Raw genomic sequence first — 22060 nt, forward strand, 5'->3', positions numbered from 1 at the left:
AACTTTAAGACACTTAATGCATAACCAAATCAAGGAGAAATACCTCTGTTATGTTGAAAAGCAGAAGTATAGCACTTTGTCTTTCACTTAGATTTTTTCTTTTTAAAGAAAACATTTTTAGCACGTGCATGCTGTTGTTGCAAGCCTTGGAGATGAAACTGTTTTTGATTCAACCAAGGTTAGGAAAGAAATGTCTAGGAAAATGATTCTGGCTGCCTGGAAAATGCCATTTATCCGAAGATATGGAGTTCATCTCCTGAGTCTGGCATATGGGAATGTAGGTACAGTCATCTCAATGTCCACTGACCTTCCTGGAAACAAATAACATCACTGGAATCCCTGAGGTTCTCCTAGAAAAATGTGTGTGTACTAGATCGTTTTATATTTCTGTTTGCTTTGATATTGGATAAATTCTAGTAATGACCCTTTTTCTCAATAAAGATATCTTAGATAGATTGATCCTTGTCACCTTCCACAAGTGAGTCTTACATTTCAGATCTACTCTCTCTATTCCCCCTTTGCAAACTGAAGACATCAAACTTTTTCTTAACTTAAGCAACCTGAGTCCAATTGCTGGAGCCTTCTCTCAGTTCTCACCGTGATGTGCATATTTTCCAGGCCTGTTCTCAGTCCCTACTTTGAATTTGTCTGCCTTTTCTACCCCAAATAGATCCTAAACCTGAGACTCTGGGAAGGCAGACTCTCTCCCCAGATTTTGAGGACAGCGTAATGTGCCTTGTGAGGTGCTGGTGGCATAAAGGAGAATCTTGTTCCAATCAACGTGAGTTTTTAGGCCCAGTTTGGAATCACCCATAAGCCAGTGGAGCAATGGAACAATGGCCGCAGTTCCCATATATTCATCCTATGACAACTGTCCTATGGAGAAAGGACTGAAAGTAACAAGTGAGAGTCAGTTGCTAGAAGGCCATTAGAAAAGCCCTCAATGGTGCAAGAAGTCAGCAAATATGTGATTGATACAAACAATTGATAACATTGCACTGTTTTTGTATGGGAGGTTAAGAGCAAGAGCTTTGGGGTCATACAGACTCCATTTCTCGGCCCTACTTCAAAAAGTCTCCTTGCTCCTAAAATTAACATGCAATAACTTAATAGTAATCACTTGATCAAATTTGAATGTTTCAGTGAGATAACAGACTAAAACATTTGGCATGGTGCCTGGGCTAGTGTATGCTCAATAAATGTCAATCATTGATTGGCATCCAGCAGTAGAAGTGAAATCACCATCATCATTCTAAATAGCATCACCAAATACCATGCTTCAGGTACAGTAAGAAAACCAGTGGAAGTAACAGAGAAGGATTTGTCTTTTTCAACCTTCCAGATAATCTGCACTCTCATTCCCCATAGTTCATTGTCTCCCCATCTGTTTCTAATGACTGGCACATGAAGTTCAATAAATCTTTACTGAATGAATGAATGACTTGAGCATAATGGAGAAGTCAGTGCCTTGGAAAACGTGGAAATGAAATTTGGGTCATAAGTAAAACAACTAAGAGCTGGTATCAGAAAGCCTGAGTGCTAAGTTTTCCACTACTCTGTGCCAATAGGTGATCTTTAGTGATTCTTTTGAGATAGCTGAGCTCCAACTTCCCTATCTGCATAATGTTGGGGGGCTACTTGGGGGGAAAAATGAGATGCAGTGTGTGAAAGTGCTACATAAATTTTCAGGATTTTGTAGTGATTTATGTTGTGAATCACATAAGCTGAGTAAGTAAGAGTGTATGTGTGCATCTGTAAATGCACACACAAACACACTTATTACACACATACACACACATATGGCTAGCTAAAGACAACGCAATCTAAAAGCAGATAAGTGCCAATATTTCATATAGGGAAGAGAGGGATAAAAATGGAGCAAAAGGATTAAAGTTCCTGTCGACTGGTAAACAGAATTGAAACAGGGCCTATCAAAAATAATCACGTAAAGAGAAAACGTACTCAGCACTACAATTTGCCAATTGCCCTCTGATGTTGAATTCCAGCTACCAGAAATTCAATGACAGCAGCCTGCTCCCCCACACCTTAATCCTTCCCACATTTGCTCCTGGGCTGGATCACTGCCCTTGGGACATGTCATTTCTGTCTTGCACTGAACCACCGCCAAATGTATTGGTAGGAGCTTTAGTTCTGTTTCCTTCCACACCGGGTGAAAGGTTTTGTCAATAATTTCAAAGGTCTTATTATCAGATGACCATAATAGTGTGGTGCTACCTAAAGATAAATCTGTGCTTTGTTTTACCTAATGTCTCACTTTCTATTAAAAAATCACACCACAATTATCACAATTTCACAACATGGCATAGTCAGGTTCATTTACCCTTTACTTGTTTCTGAGGCAAATGTTAGAATAACCCAGGACAAGATTTGGAAATTAGCAAGTTTTTAATGGCTTTCTATCGGTCAGTCTACAGGGATTCAACTCTATCACTGCTGGGTACCTTGTACAATGCCTAATTCACATACTTCAGGGTGGTAGCAGAATGAACATTGGTTTAGAATCCTATTCAGTACAGACTATCAGTCTACCGTTAGATGAGATGGCACGGGAAAGCTGGTTGGGTCATTTGCTTACAAATATTCAGCTGGAAATCTAAGGATGCTGTAATTTTTAAAGAAGAGAGGCAGGCATGCGCAGTACTTGCCAGTGTAGGCTCCTTCTACTCTTCTTACATTCCTGACTCATCTCTGCCATCTTCTAGCCACACGACCTCAGGCAAGGTCATTATCCTTTCCAAGCCTCAGTTTCCTCCTCTGTAAAATGGTAACAGCAATCGTACCCACTGAAGAGAGTTGTTATGAGCATTAAATGAGATACAAGTAGGTAAAGAACCTAGCACAATGCCTAGGTTGAAAAATGTTGGTGGTTGTTATTACAAACATTTCTATCAATAAAGCAATGCCACTTGTCTTGCTCCAGTCCCCTGAAAGGATAGTTGCATTTAATATTACTCCAGACCCTACAAACGTAACTAAAAACTATGGGGACTCAATATTTTCTTTAACCCAATTGAAGCATCAGTGAAATGTTTTAAATGACTCCATTTAAACATTGGTACATATTTTTTTTTAAAAGAAACCACTCTAAAATGGAGGCCTTTCATTGATAGACACAATGCAGTTAAACCCAGTGAAATTCGATTACCTCTTGATTGGGTCGGGCAAGCCATGAAGAGAATTTTACATTTGAAATCAACAAATTGAATTTGGTACCTTTTGCAGCTTCAGCAATTGCTCGCTGACTAGTTCCTCACAAGATCAGAGGTGGCCCCGTCAGCATCCAGGTTCTGTTGAATGACATGCTCTGTTTAGAAAGGTTTTTCCTTGTTTAGATTCTGAAGGAATATTTGCTTCCAAAGTTATTACAGCTACAAAACACATGCTGACTATACGCTTTCCCCCCAAAATACAAAATATATGAATTTATACATATATATAATTGTTGCTTAAAAGAACTTATATATAATATATAAATAAATATGTACGTATTTATACACATATATGCCTTTTGCTTATAAGAACTTATAAAGTTCTTATATATAAGCTCTTTTAAGCAACAGTTACATATGTGTGTGTATATATAGATACACATATATATATACACATATGTATATACACGTGTGTTTGTGTGTGTGTGTGTATATATATATATTTTACCCAGTATGGCTGGTAGGCTAAATATCCAGCTATACATCATCAGTGTTAATAAGATCTTTTAGTAATTTTTTTTGTCTTATACAGATAAGCACAATTAACAATTTCTTTAAGTCAACATGCTAAGTCAGCAATGGGCAAAATATTGCTATTTGGCTGACTGCATATTTTTAAAAATATTTTATTCTCTCCCTCCCCACTCTCCACCACACACAAAGATTGCAGATCTAGTTTGTGCAGGTCAGCTGAAGGAACAGGTGCATTGGAGACATGCTGATCCTGGGGTGCAGCCTGGCACCTGGAAACTATCAAGCACAGATAATTGCAACAGGTGACATGTGTTGTTGTTTTACATATGGTTTATTCTAAGAAGATCTTTCTAATCTTTGTCTCAAGATTAAAGCCAAAATCTATAATTTGGCCACCTGGCCAAGAAGGCCCCACAATGGGGGCCCCCAGCTACTTTTCCACCCCATCCTGCACCACCATTCCCTTTCCCACCATCTTCCAGTTTTCCAAGCCACATTTTATTCCCCCATGTGTTACGCCCTTTGCCTGCACAGGAGCTTGGTACATGTTCTTTCCTGTTTTCTAAGCTTTATTGGGACATAATTCACATACCCTACAATTTGCCCATTTAAACTGTACAATTCTCCCATCCTCCACCCAGTCCTAAGCAAACACTAACCTGCTTTTGTCTCCATAGATTTACCTATTCTAAACACTTTATAGAAATGGAATCGTAGAATATGTGGTCTTTTGTGACTAGCTTCTTTCACTGAGCATGTTTTCAAGGCTTATCCATATTGTAGCATGTATCAGTACTTTACTTTTTTGACAAATAATATTCTTTTGTATGAATAAACTACATCTTATTTACTCATTCATCAGTTAATAGACATTTCAGTTGTTTCTCCTGTTTGGCTATTATGAATAATGCTGCTGTGAACACTCTTGTACAAGATTTTGTGTAGACAAATGTTATCATTTCTCTTGGGTATGTATCTAGGAGTGGAATTGCTGGAATGGAGTCATATGATAACTCTATATTTAACCACCTGAAAAACTGCCAGACTGTTTTCCAAAGTGGCTGCATCATTTTACATTCTCCCCAGCAAACATGAAAGTTCCAATTTCTCTACATCCTTACCAACACTTATAATTCCAATCTTATAATCTTTCTTTTTATAGCCACCCTAGTGGATGTGAAGTAGTATCTCATTGTGCTTTCTTTCTTAACTTTTCATCTGGGTAATTCCTATTATCTTTAAAGCTCCAGCCTAAAAGTCACTTCCATAGGGAATCTTACCTCGGCTACCCCACCCTCAGACTAGCCTCAGATTCCTCTCAGAAAACCCATCTTTTCTCTCAAAACTTTAAGTTCAACACGGACAGGCACCATTCCATCTCTTCTTTATTCCCCACTCTAGCCCCAGCATCTAGCTATTTATTTATTTATTTATTTATTTATTTATTTGAGACGGAGCTTGGCTCTTGTTGTCCAGGCTGAGGTGCAATGGCCTGGTTTGGGCTCGCTGCAACCTCTGCCTCCCGGGTTCAAGTGATTCTCCTGCCTCAGCCTCCCGAGTAGCTGGGATTACAGGTTCCCGCCACCACGTCTGGCTAATTTTTGTATTTTTAATAGAGACGAGGTTTCACCATGTTGGTCAGGCTGGTCTCGAACTCCTGACCTCAGGCAGTCTGCCTGCCTTGGCCTCCCAAAGTGCTGTGATTACAGGCATGAACCACCGCACCCGGCCACATCTGGCTATTATGTGAACTATAAAGTTGTTGAAAGTGTATTAAGTCAATGCCACTTTTTTTAAATAATGAGAAAAAGTGTGTATTATCTGAAAATCACCTGTGTCAGAATAATTGACATGATTACCTTTAAATCCATTTCATTTTTCAGTATTTCTACAGACAAAACTATTGAGGAAGATTTTAATATCACTGGCAAGGGTAGGAAAGGGGCTCTATGATATAACCATAATGAATGCTTCTGTTGTCCTGAATTTTGTTGGAGCTGTACACATTTATGTTTGTTAAGAAAAAGGATTTTTGTGGGAAAGTGCAATATGTACAAGCAAAAACAAATGGACTTGAGAAATAAGGAACTTAAGGGGACTGGATTTTCCTGCTTTAGCTGTGAGCTAGGCATACCTCTAGAGGTTTCAATTCGGTAGATCTGAGATGGGGCCCAGGAATATACATTTTAAACATAGTCCCTAGTAATTCTAATGCCAGTGGTCCATGAGCTTCACTTTAAAAATATATATATCCTAGTTAATGTCCTTATTATTTAACATAAACAAGTCAATGTAGAAGTTTAAAAATCAGGCTCTGGAGTTTGATGCAGATTTAAACCCCTGGACTGACATTTACTATGTGGCTTAGAACAAATTACTTAATCTTTCTTAGCCTTAGTTTCTGGCCCATAAGAAATGCCCCAATATGTTAATTCCTATTATTATGTTATTAACATTATTATCTTAATTGGAAGATGATGTGCACAACAAATCTGTTGGGTTTTTTTTCTATTTCAACTTTTATTTTAGATATGGGGGTACATGTGCAGGTGTGTTACATGGGAATATTGCACCCAGGCAGTGAGCATAGCACCCAATAAGTAGCTTTTCAACCCATGTCCTCTTGCCTCCCTACTCTAGTACTCCACAGCGTCTATTGTTCCCATGTTTACGTCTGTGTGTGCTTCATGTTTAGCTCCCACTGATAAGCAAGAACATGCATATTTGGTTTTCTGCCCCTGCCTTAGTTTGCTTAGGATTATGGCCTCCAACTCCATTCATGTTACTGCAAATGACATAATTTCATTCTTTTTTTATAGCTACATAGTATTCCGTGGGGTATATGTACCACATTTTCTTTATGTAATCAACCATTGATGGGCACCTGAGTTGATTCTGTGTCTGTGCTATTGTGAGTAGCATGGCCATGAACATGCAAGTGCATGGGTCTTTTTGATATAATGATCTATTTTCCTTTGGGTATATACCCAGTACTGGGATTGCTGGGTCAAAGAGTAGCTCTGTTTTAAGTTCTTTGAGAAATCTCCAAAATGCTTTCCATGGTGGCTAAGTGCATAAGTGTTCCCTTTTCTCTGCAGTCTTGTCAGCATCTGTTGGTTTTGACTTTTTAAGAATAGCCACCCTGACTGGTGTGAGATATTATCTCATCATGGTTTTGATTTGCATTTCTCTGATGATTAGTGAAGATTAGTATTTTTTAATATTTTTTTGGCCACTTCTATGTCTTTTTCGTTTGTTTGTTTTGTTTTTTTGAGACGGAGTTTCGCTCTTGTTGCCCAGACTGGAGTGCAATGGCGCGATCTCGGCTCATCGCAACCTCCGCCTCCTAGGTTCAAGTGATTCTCCTGCCGCAGCCTCCCAAGTAGCTGGGATTACAGGCATGCGCCACCACGCCCGTCTAATTTTATATTTTTAGTAGAGATGGGGTTTCTCCATGTTGGTCAGGCTGGCCTCGATCTCCCGACCTCAGGTGATCCACCCCATCTTGGCCTCCCAAAGTGCTGGGATTACAGGCGTGAGCCACCATGCCCAGCCCTATGTCTTTTTTTGAGAAGTGTCTACATCTTTTGCTCATTTTTAGTGGGGGCTGTTCATTTCTTGCTTGTTGATTTGTTTAAGTTCTTTATAGGTTATGGATATTAGACCTTTGTCAGATACATAATTTGTGAATATTTTCTCCCGTCCTGTAGGTCTTTTCATAGTTGCTTTTCCTGTGCAGAAACTCTTCAGTTTAATTAGGTCCCACTTACCAATTTTTGTTTTTGTTGCATTTGCTTTTGGGGACTTAGCCAAAAATTATTTGCCAAGGCCAATGTTGAGAAAGGCATTTCCTAGGTTTTCTTCCAGGAGTTTGAGGTCTTACATTTATATCTGTAATCCGTCTTGAGTTAATTTTTTTATATGGTGAAAGGTAAGGGTCCAGTTTCATTCTTCTTCATATGGCTAGCCATTTATCCCAGCACCATGTACTGAGTAGGGAGTTCTTTTTCTATTGCTTGTTTTTGTCAGCCTTGTCAAAGATCAGATGGTTATAAGTGTATGGTTTTATTTCTGAGTTTTTTATCCTGTTCCATTGGTCTATGCGTCTGTTTTGTACTAGTACCATGCTGTTTTGGTTGCTCTAGCCTTGTGGTATAGTTTGAAATTGGGTATTGTGATGTCTCCAGCTTTGTTCCTTTTGCTTAAGACTGTTTTGGCTATTCAGGCTCTTTTTTTGGGTTCCATATGAATTTTAGAATAGTTTGTTTTTAATTCTGTGAAGAATGACATTGGTAGTTTGATAGGAATAGAATTTAATCTGTAAGTTGCTCTGGGCAATAGGGCTATTTTAGTGATACTGATTCTTCCAATCCATGAACATGGAAAGTATTTCCATTTATTTGTGTCATCTCTGGTTTCTTTCAGCAGAGTTTTATAGTTCTCCTTGTAGAGATCTTTCACCTCCTTGGTTAGCTGCATTCCTAGGTATTTTATTTTCTTTGTGGCTATTGTAAATGAGATTGTGCTCTTGATTTGACTCTCAGCCTGGACATTATTGGTGTATAGAAATGCTACTGATTTTTGTACCCTGATTTTATATCAAAAACTTACTAAAATCATTTATCAGTTTTAGTAGGCTTTTGGCAGATTATTTAGAATTTTCTAGACAGAAAATTATATCATCAGTGAAGAGAGATAGTTTGACTTCTTTTCCTATTTGGATGCCTTTTATTTTTTTCGCTTGCCTGAGTGCTCTGGCTAGGACTTCTGACAGATCTGTTTTAAAGGGATTGAGTTTTGTTTAGTAAGAAAAATACTTCCTAAATTGGAATTTATGAGGTTCGTGAATGGCTTTATCATCACTGTTACTTTTATAGATAATTTTCCAAGTGGCACTTTATCATCATAAATAAGCCTCAGTCATATCTTTTTGCAAGTGCCTCCCTAATTATCATTTCTGAAGAAAAATTGTGGCCTCTATATTAAATTATAGTTCACGACTTAGTTCCAGTTCACACCCTGAGCTACTATATTGGATATAACACATCTTCCTTAGGTGTTACTTACTGAGCTGAAAGTATTGCCCAAAGCATCTTATTTTGTCTGTATCCAGTAATTTATTGAGCCTGGATGCTATCCTGATAGAGTTTACTCACTAAAATAGAAGTTATAAAAGTTCAATCAAATTATGATCTATCAGTCATCTTACAGAACCAAGAATGTGCATTCATTTATCCAAGTACTATTTACTCAGTGCCTAAAAAATGTCAGGTGTTTGGGATCACAGAGAAAAAGAAAACCAAGATTCCCACTATCATGGAGAAATGATATTCACAGTTGAGTGGTCAGTGGGACTCAAAAAAAAAAGTAATCAAATTCATTACCAAGACAGCTTTATCTGCTAGTGAGTGCTATGAATGACATTAAATAGAGTGATGTAATAGAAAATGCCTAAAGGAAAAGAGCTCCTTTTGATTAATGGCAGAAAAAGGCTCTCATCTCTCAGGAGATGTTGAGCTGATGCCTGAATGCCAAGAAGGCAGCCATGGGAAATGTCAGGGGGCAGAGTGATTTAGGAAAAGAGAACAGTCAACAACAAGACCTGGAGACAGGACCATGTTTGTCATAACTGAGAAACAGAAAGCAGGCCAATGTAGTTGAAACAGGGTGATGGAGGACAGAGCAGCAGGGGAGGAGTCTGGAGATACAGTTAGGGGCACCAAGGTAAGGCCTGGCGAGCCCTGTTAAAGAGAGGAAGCACTGAAGAATTTCAGCAGGGGGATGTCATTGTCTAATTTATCATGATTTCAGGTTCCCTTTCCCCTTCCTTCCTCCCCTCTACCTAAGGGTGACTAGCTGTTGTGATAACCAGTTGAATGATGATTAGCTGCAATATTGATTTCCACATTTCTAGCTATAATGTCTGTAAATTTCTTAATGAACATGTTACATAGGCATGCACTAAAACTCCCGGATCACATCCCATTTTGCTTTAGAAGATGTAGACACAAGTCATCTATTTTTGTCTCCATTGCATTTAAAGAATGTCTCCTTAAATCTGGCAATTTAGGTTGCACCAGGTGACGTTTGAGGTGCCCACCTGCGAGGGAAAGGAACGGCAGAAGCTGGCATTGATTGGTGACTCCTCGTCTTCAGCAGAGTTCTTCGTCACTGTTGCTGTCTTCGCCTTCCTCTACTCTTTGGCTGCCACTGTCGTTTACATTTTCTTCCAGAACAAATACCGGGAAAACAACCGGGGCCCACTCATTGTAAGTGGTTTTCTTTTTCAAATAACTTTTTCTGTTCCTTCTAATTTCTTTTACTAATGCTGGAAGGACTTTGGAGTTACCTGAGCCCTCAGGGTAGGTGTTTGAAAGGAAATCACATTCTTTTTTATCCAAATCTCTCGAAGCTACAACAAAAACTGATGTCTATCAATCTCTTGTGCTCCTGGGCTGGGAGAGTATCACCCAACTTGCTAGAAACCCCTCTGAAATAAATGATTAGAAATCTCATGAGATCAAGGAAAGAGCAGTGAAGTTTGCTGTAGATTTATTTATAATTCCAGCATTGTGGAGTTAGTCAACCATTTTTCTTATTATTTAGACAGTGTGACCTATGCTTATTTGAAATATGTTATTCCCTTAGTATATTATAGGATGATCATATATTAATAATTGTTTAGTTTGAAAATGGAGTTCTTCATCTCTGTATATCTATCTATCTATGTCTTTTTCCTACCAATTCCTTACCCTACACCTCACTTTCTGTTGCTTCATACAATGGTCCAAGGACTCATATGAGTGAAATCAATATAGCCCAGCATTTCTAAACATAAACACACATACACCTAGGGGGACACAAAACCTCTAAGAGGGTACCTAGGCATAGATAATTTTAAGGAAATAATTTTAAATTTCACCCTTTACATGTGCATTTGCCCAAACTCTATCTTCCTGATAATGCCCTGTATCTAAAATATTTTACTGTCATCTTTCTTAATCAACTACTCCCATTTTAGAAAAGGAAAGTATCCTTATTTACCAACTCAAGTCTTACTACACAGTACATTTACAGAATACAAAACATTTGGGACACTGAAAAGGGGACCATTGAAATATTGGTGTTGATGTTGACAAAAGTGATTCTGATGCCTGACTAATATACTTTTTTGGATATAAGGAGGTTTACTATTTTTTGGCTTTCAATAAAATTAAAAATTCTAGTACACTTATCAGTTGATTGATCATTAAAAAATAATTTTCGGTGACATGTTACTATGCGATGTGGGACATATAACTCAAAAAGAAAGTAACAAATGGTATTGCTATAACAAAACTCCATTTGTTTTCATTTATGCAAGCAAGCTTTCTCAGCGTTTACATCTAAAAAAGGAAAAATGGAAATGAAATTTATGCTGAATCATGTACTATTCTATAAATAAATAATGTTTATCAAAAAAATTATATATTAACTGCTATGGTTTGAATACAGTTTATCCCCCACCAAAACTCATGTTGAAACTTGGTCTTCAATGTGGCAGTGTTAGGAGGCAGTGCTTTTTAAAGCTGGTTAGATAACTAAGATGAGTTAATGTCTTTCTTGAGAGACTGCATTAGTTCTCATAAGACTGTATTAGTTCTTGTGAGAGCAGGTTGTTATAAATTGAGTCAGCCTCTTTTGTCTTCTATCCCTTTTCCCACATACCCAGTTCCTCTTTCATTTCTCTGCTATGTTTTGACACAGCACAAGGCCCTCACCACAAGCCACCAGATGTGGCTGTCCAATCTTGAACTTCCCAGCCTGTAGACCATGTGCTAAATAAACATCTTTTCTTTATAAATTACCCAGTCTCAGGTATTGTGTTACAGCCATACAAAATGGACTAACACAGCCTATTCATCTAAGAATTGTAAATTTTCAATAAAATTTTTACTTTATGTTTTATTTTATTGAGGCAGAGTCTCATGCCACCACCCAGGCTGGCGTGCAGTGGCGTAATCACAGCTCACTCCACCTCCTAGGCTCAGATGATCCTCCCACCTCAGCCTCCCAAGTAGCTGGGACAACAGGTGCATGCCACCACACCCAGCTAGTTTTTGTATTTTTTGCAGAGACAAGGTTTCATCATATTTTTTGCAGAGACAGGGTCTCAAACTTCTGGACTCAGGTTATCCTCCTGCCTCGGCCTCCCAAAGTGCTGAGATTACAGGCATAAGCCACTGTACCTGGCTATTTTTTAAATTTAATAATTACATATTAAATTTATAATATACTTTTGTTGTTTTGAAAAATTATGCATTAATAATACTTGTAGTGATCACTCAACCCAAAAGAAATGTAATACTTAAAGTCTTAGGATCACAAGTAATTAAACAGTTAATTTAAATGTGTATAAATATTTTTGTTGCAAATAATATATAATAGGGTAATTAATAATATGCTTTCCAGAAAAAAAAAATTATATCATGCTATAATTCTGTGAGGGAAGTATAATAAAAATACAAATTCAAGGAGAACAATAGGAAGATGTAAAATTTCCACCTGTTAAATAACTTGTTAATTATAAGATAATATCTGTTCATTATAACAGAATATCAAGTAACTGTTCCATTGATACATTTAAAAATTGATACAATAATTTTATTTTTAAATATCAATACTTTCTATTCTTTTTTTTTTTTTTTTTTTTTTTGAGACAGGATCTTACTGTCACCCAGGCTGCTGTGTAGTGGAGCGATCTCGGCTCACTTCAACCTTCACCTCCTGGGTTCAAATGATCTTTCCACCTCAGCCTCCCAAGCTCCCAAGTAGCAGTGACTATAGGCACACACCACCACACTCAGCTAATTTTTTGTATTTTTTGGTACAGACGGGATTTTGCCATGTTGCCCAGGCTGGTCTGGAGCTCCTGGACTCAAGCAATCTACCAACCTCGGCCTCCCAAAATGTTGGGATTACAGGCGTGAGCCACCACACCCAGCCTAATACATTTAATATGCCAGAAATTACTTTATTTGCAACTGTTTGAACTTTCAATAAAAACAAAATTAGATGCCAACTTTATACAAGTAGGGACATAGTTTTTAAAAATTATTTTAGGGAGTATGTGAGTAAAATAAATTTCACAAATCTCTATTATAGAGATCTGAACCTTAAAACAATAAATTTTGAAGGATAACTGGGAGAATTCTCTGTTTTTAGAAATTTGTTAAGTTTGAAAGGACTAGAAAATGTTCAGGTGTGCAACACTTTAATATGTTAACTTAAAAAAAGAGTAACAAAACAGAATTTGAAACTTTGGGCAAGTGTTTTTTTTTTTTTTTTCTATCTCAAATTTCAGTTAATAGTCTTAATGATTTCAAAATATCTTTAACAGAGTCACCAAACTTGGGCTTATCCCCACCATGATGTACAGATGGACATACCTAAGAGAGTGCCATGCATATACCATAAATCCAGCATGCATGTTTATTTCTGGATCCATATAAACATGCTCACAGGACTTTTAAGCCTGAGGAAATATCCTGACTTCTAAACAGAAAAAGTTGATACAGCTAATCCACACATAAAGTGGGAAAAAAACTATTTTGTTATATAAAACCACATTCTACTCATATAAAATGATCTTGTAAAGGCGTGCTGCTTTATCTCTGTGTAAACAGTCTTTCCCATCAAGCAAGATATGATGAAATCCTGAATTGTATAATACAATGGTACGTTTTGTTTCATTATGTCATGGGAGGAAGGAACAGAGAGAGATAATTCTAGTAATCAAAAAAGAAAAGTCTCCTAGATGAAACTTCTTTGATATTAAAAAACTGAAGTGCTCATTACTTGGCAGATAAAGTTAATTTAAAGATGAGCCTGAATCATAGGAGTCACAGAGGCAGATTGCATGTAGATCAGCAGGATGTCATTATAACTGCAAAGAGCAAACCACGTCGATTCAAATCCCACCATGATGAAGCTGTGATTGGGGAAGTAAGGGGTGCTATGACACCATTTGTGAAGAGCAGGTTTAAGCGAATTCACAGTAGGAGCAAAGTCTCAAGAGGGTGGTGCCTACTTAAGAAAACTTTCAAATACTAGAAAAGCATTTGTTCAAGTGTTCACAATAATTTTGCTTCTTTAAAACCCATCCTCTTTATTCACAAAGATGGCTACTGTATTAGTCCATTCTCACACTGCTATAAAGAACAGCCTGAGACTAGGTAATTTCTAAAGAAAAGAGGTTTAATTAACTCACAGTTCTGTATGGCTGGGGAGGCCTCAGGAAATTTACGATCATGGTGGAAGGCACCTCTTCATAGGGCGGACAAAGAGAGAAGAAGTGAGCAAGTGAGGAACTACCAAACACTTATAAAACCATCAGATCTCATGAGAACTCACTCACTATCATGAGAACAGCAGGGGGGGAACCATCCCCATGATCCAATCACCTCCCACCAGGTCTCTCCCTCAAGACCTGGGGATTACAATTCAAGATGAGATTTGGGTGGGGACACAAAGCCTAACCATATCAACTACTGATCATTATTTGGGCAACTTCATTTTGGTTACCATCTATTTTTTGTCATTATTTTGTTTCTAACCAAACACACACTTTTAAAAAAATTTATGTAATTTGTGATTCTTCAAGTCAAACTTTGAACATGAAACTACAAAATTGCTGTATCAGGTGAACATAAACTAATTCAAGCAGTTTAAGAAATCAGATACCCTTCCAATGTAGTTCACATCCAAAAAATTAACAAATTTTCATCTCAATTTATAGTCTTCTGGGACATGACATTATACATCCTGGACAAATAAAGTTAATGTTGTAGGGAAGTGACAAGGACGATAATAACAATAACATCAACCGATATTGATTGGGTTTCTACTATGTGATGAGCTAATTTAATATTCAAGACAACTCTAGTTGATATTATTATTCACATTTATAGATGAGAGAAGGGAAGCTTAGAGCAGTTACCAACTCTCCCTGGTTGCATCACTTATAGGCAGAAGGTTCAGAGTGTGGGTTGAAATCCAGAGCTCAATTCATAATCACCATGCAAGAGGCCCAAGATCCTGATAGCCAATGTGCTATAGAAGTTAGAGAGGTGGAGATAGGTAAGACAAATTGGTATTGTTTTACTCTAGAAGCAAATAAATCAAGCTCATAATCCCTAGGCTCTTTTGCTCATTTGACTGTCATAGAGGATTTTATTTTATTTGCCTCCAGAATCCATCTGGAGATATGGAATGACAGCCATGCATCTGTCGTACTAGAACTACTAGAGGGTTCTGCTTGTAAGTGCCATTTATCTGACTTGCAAATAGAAGATGCCAATGAGAGAAAACAAACTTTAAAATGGCCAGGATAAATGTGTATTGTGAATCACAGATTACCAGGATTTGTTCCTATGCATTTCCAAGCAGTTGTGAGCAATTTCAGACAGACTGGAGCCAAGTTTATCAATGGCTACTGAAAAAATTTTTTTCTACTGAATATGTATGACAAGATTGCCCACCTTTAAGTAAAAATGAGAATCTGAATGCCTTTAGAAGTAACACAATTGTTAATGATGCTGAATGATATAATAGTTAGAAAATTGGGCCAAAGAAATCAGCCAGCTACTGTATGTCACTACAGTAAGTGTCTTCATGTACAGATAAATAAATATCAGCTCTCAGAAAGCAGAAATGTCCGTGCGAATGGTGCATAATTGTGAAATTGAAATGTCATATCAGGTTATATCATTTTGTCATGTTCCTTATAGTTTTAAAAGCCAATCTCCTGCCTAGGTTACTGTGACAGGATGTTCTGAGCCATTTTCAGATCTCAAGCCAAATAATGAGGATTTAGTTTTCTTCCAATATTAATGTAAAGTAGATTTTTAAAAGCAACTTATCTTACAAGACTGACAGAATGCTTGAATGCTCTAAGAATGAGCACATTAATAAATACCATCTCATGTTTCAGTGAATCTGTATTGCAAGATGTTTGGCTTAAAATAACTTCTCTGGGAATTAGGAAGAAGCTTGATATCCACCTTAAGATTTTGTGTAAAAGACAGAGGCTATGTTATTCAAACTCTCCTCCCATAAAGGAGACCAGGTTGACCCAAGGCAGTTTATGGGACCAGGAGTGTTTACCGATAGCAGGCAAACAGTGGTATCATGGCTCACCTTTGTTTCATGCCCAGTGCCTTCCAAATATTTTCATATTTCCCCATCTAGCTTCAAAACAATCCTGGGAGAGAAGTAGTGCAATGAGAATTAACCCTATTCTACAGATTCAATTTAATTCCTCTTTAGTGAGCACTAGACATTGGAAAATAAGTCCAGGATATTAGAAACCTTGCTTGTATCAGAGAAGAAGTTAATAGCAGAACAAAGACACAAACTCTTAGTCCAGTGATCTTCAGGGTAGTGGCTAATTTATGGGGTGCTGGATTTTAATCTTCTTGTGTGAAATATTATTTAACAGGTGGAAGCTGTTACTTCACATATAGAATAGTGTTAATAATAATGTGCACATCACATGAGTGCAGTAAGGAAAGGAAGAGTTAATGCCTGAAAAGCACTTTACACAGGGAAAGGCACACAGTAAATGATAAATTAATGGTATCTGATTGTAGCACTATTATTATCATTAATTTTAATTATTCTCCTGTCCATTACTGGGTAGTTCCTTAGTCCCACAAAGGAAAATTGCAGGCACCTTCCTTTGATTGACTGCTGCTTTCACAGTTCTCTCTTCCTCCAGTCCTTCTATCCCATGCACGTTCTTATCCCCAAGTCGCCAAGGATAGAGCTTAACTCAGGACTACTTCTAAGATCACAATTGCTAGGTTGAACCATCCAATTAACCTTTGTGTTTCTTGAATCCCACTCCATTAGATGACTGGGAGGTAGACTTTAAATTTCCCCAAACAAAATAAGGTTTCTTGTTTTGAACTACAGGCTGGGGCCATCACTAAGGGAAGAAAATAACAAAGAGATATGGAGCTGGATGCTCAAATAATCAAATGCTCTTTCCCACCAGCTACACCTTTGTTTGAGTATAATTAGATACAGAAATCAGATTTTGCAGTCTCTGAGCTATACCGAAATTGCTGAGAAAGTGCTCTCTCTTCTCCCCTTCCCTCTCTCCCTCTCCCCAGTTCCCCTGTCTTCTTCTCCTTTCCTCTTCTCTCCTCTTTTCTCTCCCCATTCTCCTCTCTCCTGTTTATGTCAGTTCCATTTCATGTCTATTTTATTTTAATAGGTAATAAGTGTCTTCAACAGGCCAAGCAACATGTATTTATGGGTGAATTAAAAGCATTTAGTCTGCTGAGGAACATTATTGAATCATTAAATCATTATAACTCTCCTACAAATGGCTTGCTAGGGGTATGTAGATGGGCTTTGGTAACCTAGACGAGGAGGTGCATAATCTTGCCTAGAAGTGAGGGCATGCCCTTTTCAGGTCTCTGTGCTGTGGACTTGTCATAAAGTATAATAAAAAAATAAAAAATAAAAATAAAAACAAATATTTACTGCTAGAAAACTCCTATAAACTGCATTTTAATAAATACTCTCAAATATGGAAAAAAAAAGACAACTCGAGAGCATCTTGAGGTTGGTGAGCAAGGCAAATGAAGGACTTTGTTTTTGAAGTTCTACCCCAGGAACAGTGTATTTGATGATAAACATAATATCATTTGAAGCCCCAAAAGTGTGTATGTATGTTGTTAGTCATAGACACACCTATCAGAATCCAACACTGATTTGTGGGGTGGGTGGGGTGTGTGTGTGTCTTTTTTTTTTTTTTTTTTGAGACAGAGTCTTGCTCTGTCATCCAGCCTGGAGTGCAGTGGCACAGTCGATCTCGGCTCACTGCAACCTCTGCCTCCTGGATTCAAGCCATTCTCCTGCCTCAGCCTCCCCAGTAGCTGACATTACAGGCGTGCACCACCATGCCCAGCTAATTTTTGTATTTTTAGTAGAGACGGGGTTTCACCATGTTGGCCAGGCTGGTCTCAAACTCCTGACCTTGTGATCCACCTGCCTCAGCCTCCCAAAGTGCTGTGATTACAGGCGTGCACCACCATGCCCAGCTAATTTTTGTATTTTTAGTAGAGACGGGGTTTCACCATGTTGGCCAGGCTGGTCTCAAACTCCTGACCTTGTGATCCACCTGCCTCAGCCTCCCAAAGTGCTGGGATTGCAGGTGTGAGCCACCGTGCCCAGCCGGTGTGTGTGTGTGTGTGTGTGTCTCACCTCCTCACTCTCTGAAATAAGAAGTGTCGATAATGCAAAAATGTATGGACTTCACCTTAAATGAACTCATAATCTAAACCACTATAAATTTTGTATCAAGTACATTTCTCTCAGAATTGGCAGCACAGATGAAGGCAAATACATTAATCCATTCAAAATTTTCCCGGTGTGCTTTCTAGATGTTTTATCGGATCTCACATCCTCAGCTCTTTTTCAGCTTTTTAATGATTAGTGAATTCTTAATTACAATTTAAATGAAGGTTCATTCCCACTGTATTTGGTACCACATTTCTCGAATTAGCTACTTTAATAAAAAGATGAGCTGTAGTTCTGTAGCCTTAATAAAGGCAGTGAACTGCTTAAGAACTCATGATTCTTCCAGAGCCCACAGCTTTTCTTGTCCTTTGCTGGAGTCTGTGCCTTTGGGGGGCTGGTGGAAAATGTCTGTCCCAACCCCATCCACGTTTGTCACATTTCCTTACATTCCAGGGAATTCCTCATTCAGTTAGAAAATCAAGATCTTGCAGAAACTTAGCAAAGCCCCAGTGTGTCTTTCCTATATGTTTTCTTTTTCATTTAAAACAACATGAAATGTGAAATGTTTCTACTCCATAGCCTGGCATACCCAGAGAAAACCTGGCTTCCTTTCTCAGACAGACCAGGGGTTTTCAACTCCTGTCCTATGGAGAGGGAGGAGGGAGGTGACAATTTTGCCCCTGACTCAACCCCCTGCCGCTGTATTAAGTTTGTCCTGCTACAATAAAATACCTGAGACTGGGAAATTTTTAAAGAACAGAAATTAATCTTCTCACAGTTCTGGAGGCTGGAAAGTCCAAGATCAAGTTTCCAGCAGGTTCTATTGCTTGGTGAGGGCTGCCCTCTGCCTCCAGGATGGTGCATTGTTGCAGCATGGTCTGGAAGGATGGACTACTGTGTCCTCACGTGGTAGAAGGCAGAAGAGAAACGGAGCAGAACATGTGGGAAGCCTCTTTTAAAAAGGCCTTAATCCCATTCATGAGGGAGGGGCCCTCATGGTCTAATGACCTCTTAAGTGCCCTACTTCTTAATATTATCACATTGACAGCACAAGCCTTTTCAAGAGGACAAATTCAAATCCTAGCATTCTGCCCATGACCCCCAATATCCATGTGTTGCCATGTGAGGACACAGCATTCCTCCCTTTCAGAGGATGCTGCAATGAGGCACCATCTTGGAGGTTACCTGTCCTAGAGGCAATTCAGGTCCACTTGACTTTAGCTTAGACGTTGCTTCATTTTTCTCTGAATAATTCTACTTATGGGGAACTCTCTACCTGTCACCGTGTTCATTCCTCTGGGTCCAGGAACCTCACTGCTAGCTTTTGGCTGTCATATTGTCTTCTGTCCTCTTGTGTCCCATCTCTTAGCTACCTCCAACACACACACAAACACACTCTTCAGCCCAACCTAAACATTTCAGCTTCATAGTCTCTTTCCCCTAAGCTCTGCCTTCCGATCTAGCTGACATCCTAGAGAGAAAAATGCTGTCAACCTCATTTCCCTGTCCAGTTTTAGATGTTACTCATCAAAGAACTCTTGTGTTTTTCTAGAATACTTCAGGAGCATTTATATTGCTCCTGACTCCATATCTAATTATGGAATTTGAGCCAATTAAATATTTCCTAGCAACTTGGGCACTAGTTTAACTTTTACGGCTACCACAAGTAATTTTGGTAGACTCCCAAAGTGGTAAAGATCTGGGAAAAATGGGAGTAAAAATATTTTCCTATTTAATGAACAACTATCCATAATTATTTTTGCTAATTCATCTTGTATTGATTTTTCCTTGTGTGCCCTCAGATACTGCTGGGTTTTACTTTTTGTTTTTCAATGAAACAAAAGTTCATGTGATGTTTCCTTTTTGACGGTGAGGTAAAGCTCTTTTTCAGATTCAAGAATAATGATCATGGCTGTGTAGGCCTCACTGGATCCCAGACCCTCTTACAGGCACTAGGGACATGAAGTCAAATAAAACCTAGGTCCTAGCCTCAAACTACCTGCTTTATTCCTATTACCCTTGAGGGCAAAATCTGTGATGGGGAGACATTAGCAGGGAGGGGTTATAATTTTGGGCTCTGGACTCAGACTGCCTGGGCCCAAATCTCAGTACCACCATCTACCATCTGTATGACTTTGGACTGATGGTTATAGAACCTCTCTATACTTCTGAGTCTTCATCTATGAAATGAAGAGACTAAAGTTTCCTAATTTATAAAGTAGTTGGTCAGAGTAAATGGGTTATTACCCATAAAGCCACTAGAACAACACCAGGCACTCAGCAGGTGCTAACGAATGCAAGCCATTATTTTTATCAGCTTTATGATTATCTACCATCATATCCATACTGTGCTTTCTCTGTAACTGGTATTCATTAAATCTCATTGGACTGATCAGCTGAAACACAAGTGGATGGGTACACACTCTATTGACTTTCTCATCTTGAGAAACGCTTGGAAGGCTTCTTATTGTCCTGTTTACATCAAATGTTCTTTTATATTATTTTTTGTTCTCTGAGCCTCCAAACTCAGCATAAGCTGCTGTCATTATAGACAAATGCAATCAGCCCTAATGTGTAGCTTCACTCTTTTCCCCATCACTCTGTTCCCCTCCCTTCAGCTATCCCACTACGACTCTGGCACTCAGATCTCATGGTTTAGGGAAAGAGGGGAGAGAGCACTACCCCATTAAATCAGCCAACCAGGCTCCAGAGAACAGAAGTTTGAATCTCTTACCAGCTGGCAAGTCTGAAAAAAAGTGGAAGGGTGTAAAGAACACAATAGCGTAACAGGATGAAACTTGGAAATTTGATTGGGGCACCCAGCTGAGAAACTAGTCTCAGACTTTCATCCTCCTATCATTTTTTGAAAGTTGTGAGATCTTCCCCTCCCCATCCCCCAAGATGGCAAACATCCTTACTAGTTGCTGAATTTATTTCCTTGAATCCAGAACAAGCACACACTCACACACACAGCTTTAGCTTCACTGGGGTCTCAGCAGCTTAAGAATGTCTTGCTCTAATACTCACAGTTCATTAGACTTTCAAACAGTTGGCACAAAGTTAGCCCTTTCCGCAGGTGGACATATTCATTTCCATTGCTGATTAGCAGGATCCTAATCAAAGTTACAGATGCATGCAAAGAAATGCTTCAGAATTTGCCCTGGGAACAGGTAGGAAGAGATAGCAGGTAAAACTGATCTGAATCCCTTATGAGGGACAAGGTTATTGAAAACACCTGAGTGATTGGCCAAGGAGTGATCACACTTTTGTTCCACCACCTGTCTGAGATCTGCAACTTAGAATGCTCTTCCACATTGTTCTCAAATATCTAAGAAACATCTAATCAATTTATATGCTATCTCAAGAAACAGACAGCTAAGCCTGAATTGCAATGAGTTTCTTATTTGTGGCCTATTGGCCCACTAGCCAATTGGCTAGTCACCATTATGGGCAGAAAATAATGTAGACTATTGACAATCTAGAAATTGCAAGACTGAAAAAAGTGAAATTATTACCATGGAAAAAAGAACTTAGAAAAAAATGCAGTTGAGGCTAGGGAAAAGTGAGGTTAAATGCCATTGAGCTGCCACTTACTCCACAGGCCAAGAATTAAATAAAATAGAAGTTATATTGGTTAATTCTCCAAATACCATTAAGGCACTTATTGTTATTCCCATTTTACAGATGTTGAATCCAATTTACAGAGGTTAAGTAATTTAAATAGTGCTGTACATTGAGTGTGATCCAGAGACACGCTCTTCACCACAGTGCTGTATTGCCACCCCATTTTTTACCTGGAAGTGGAGAAAAAAGCCAAGAATATCTATCAGCTTATTGAGCATCTGCGGTGCACAGGACAGGTGGGGGACACAGTAGCAAGAAATACACAAGTCCCTTCTTTGGGAGAACCACCCTCTCCCACTTATATAGTCCTGGCGGATGGTCAATCATGGCGCCTCACTTGATACCTATAAGGTCAAGTGACTCAAGCCAGGAATCAAAGTCCCCTCTTGAATTTCTCTATGAAGTGAATTTCTTATTTCTATGGAGCTACTAAGCTAGGTATA

At 38.5% G+C, this 22060-nt stretch overlaps 1 protein-coding gene and 1 long non-coding RNA gene across 4 annotated transcripts in view; one reads left to right on the forward strand and one right to left on the reverse strand.

The window, feature by feature from the left end:
• SYNPR (synaptoporin) overlaps nt 1-22060 on the forward strand; it is a 336983-nt gene that overhangs the window by 270095 nt on the left and 44828 nt on the right. For all 3 annotated transcript variants that reach the window (XM_016941440.3, XM_001174562.4, XM_516566.5), the window contains one exon: nt 9775-9973. In XM_016941440.3, the coding sequence (XP_016796929.1) occupies nt 9775-9973 (199 nt within the window). The remainder of the gene's footprint in view (nt 1-9774; nt 9974-22060) is intronic.
• The window catches only part of LOC112208636 (uncharacterized), a 219877-nt gene that overhangs the window by 123709 nt on the left and 74108 nt on the right, over nt 1-22060 (reverse strand). The window contains exon 2 of the long non-coding RNA XR_002943139.3: nt 3235-3308. This is a non-coding gene — a long non-coding RNA (uncharacterized LOC112208636). The remainder of the gene's footprint in view (nt 1-3234; nt 3309-22060) is intronic.

The sequence above is a fragment of the Pan troglodytes genome, chromosome 2 (genome assembly GCF_028858775.2).
Source record: "Pan troglodytes isolate AG18354 chromosome 2, NHGRI_mPanTro3-v2.0_pri, whole genome shotgun sequence".
Classification (NCBI taxonomy): domain Eukaryota; kingdom Metazoa; phylum Chordata; class Mammalia; order Primates; family Hominidae; genus Pan; species Pan troglodytes.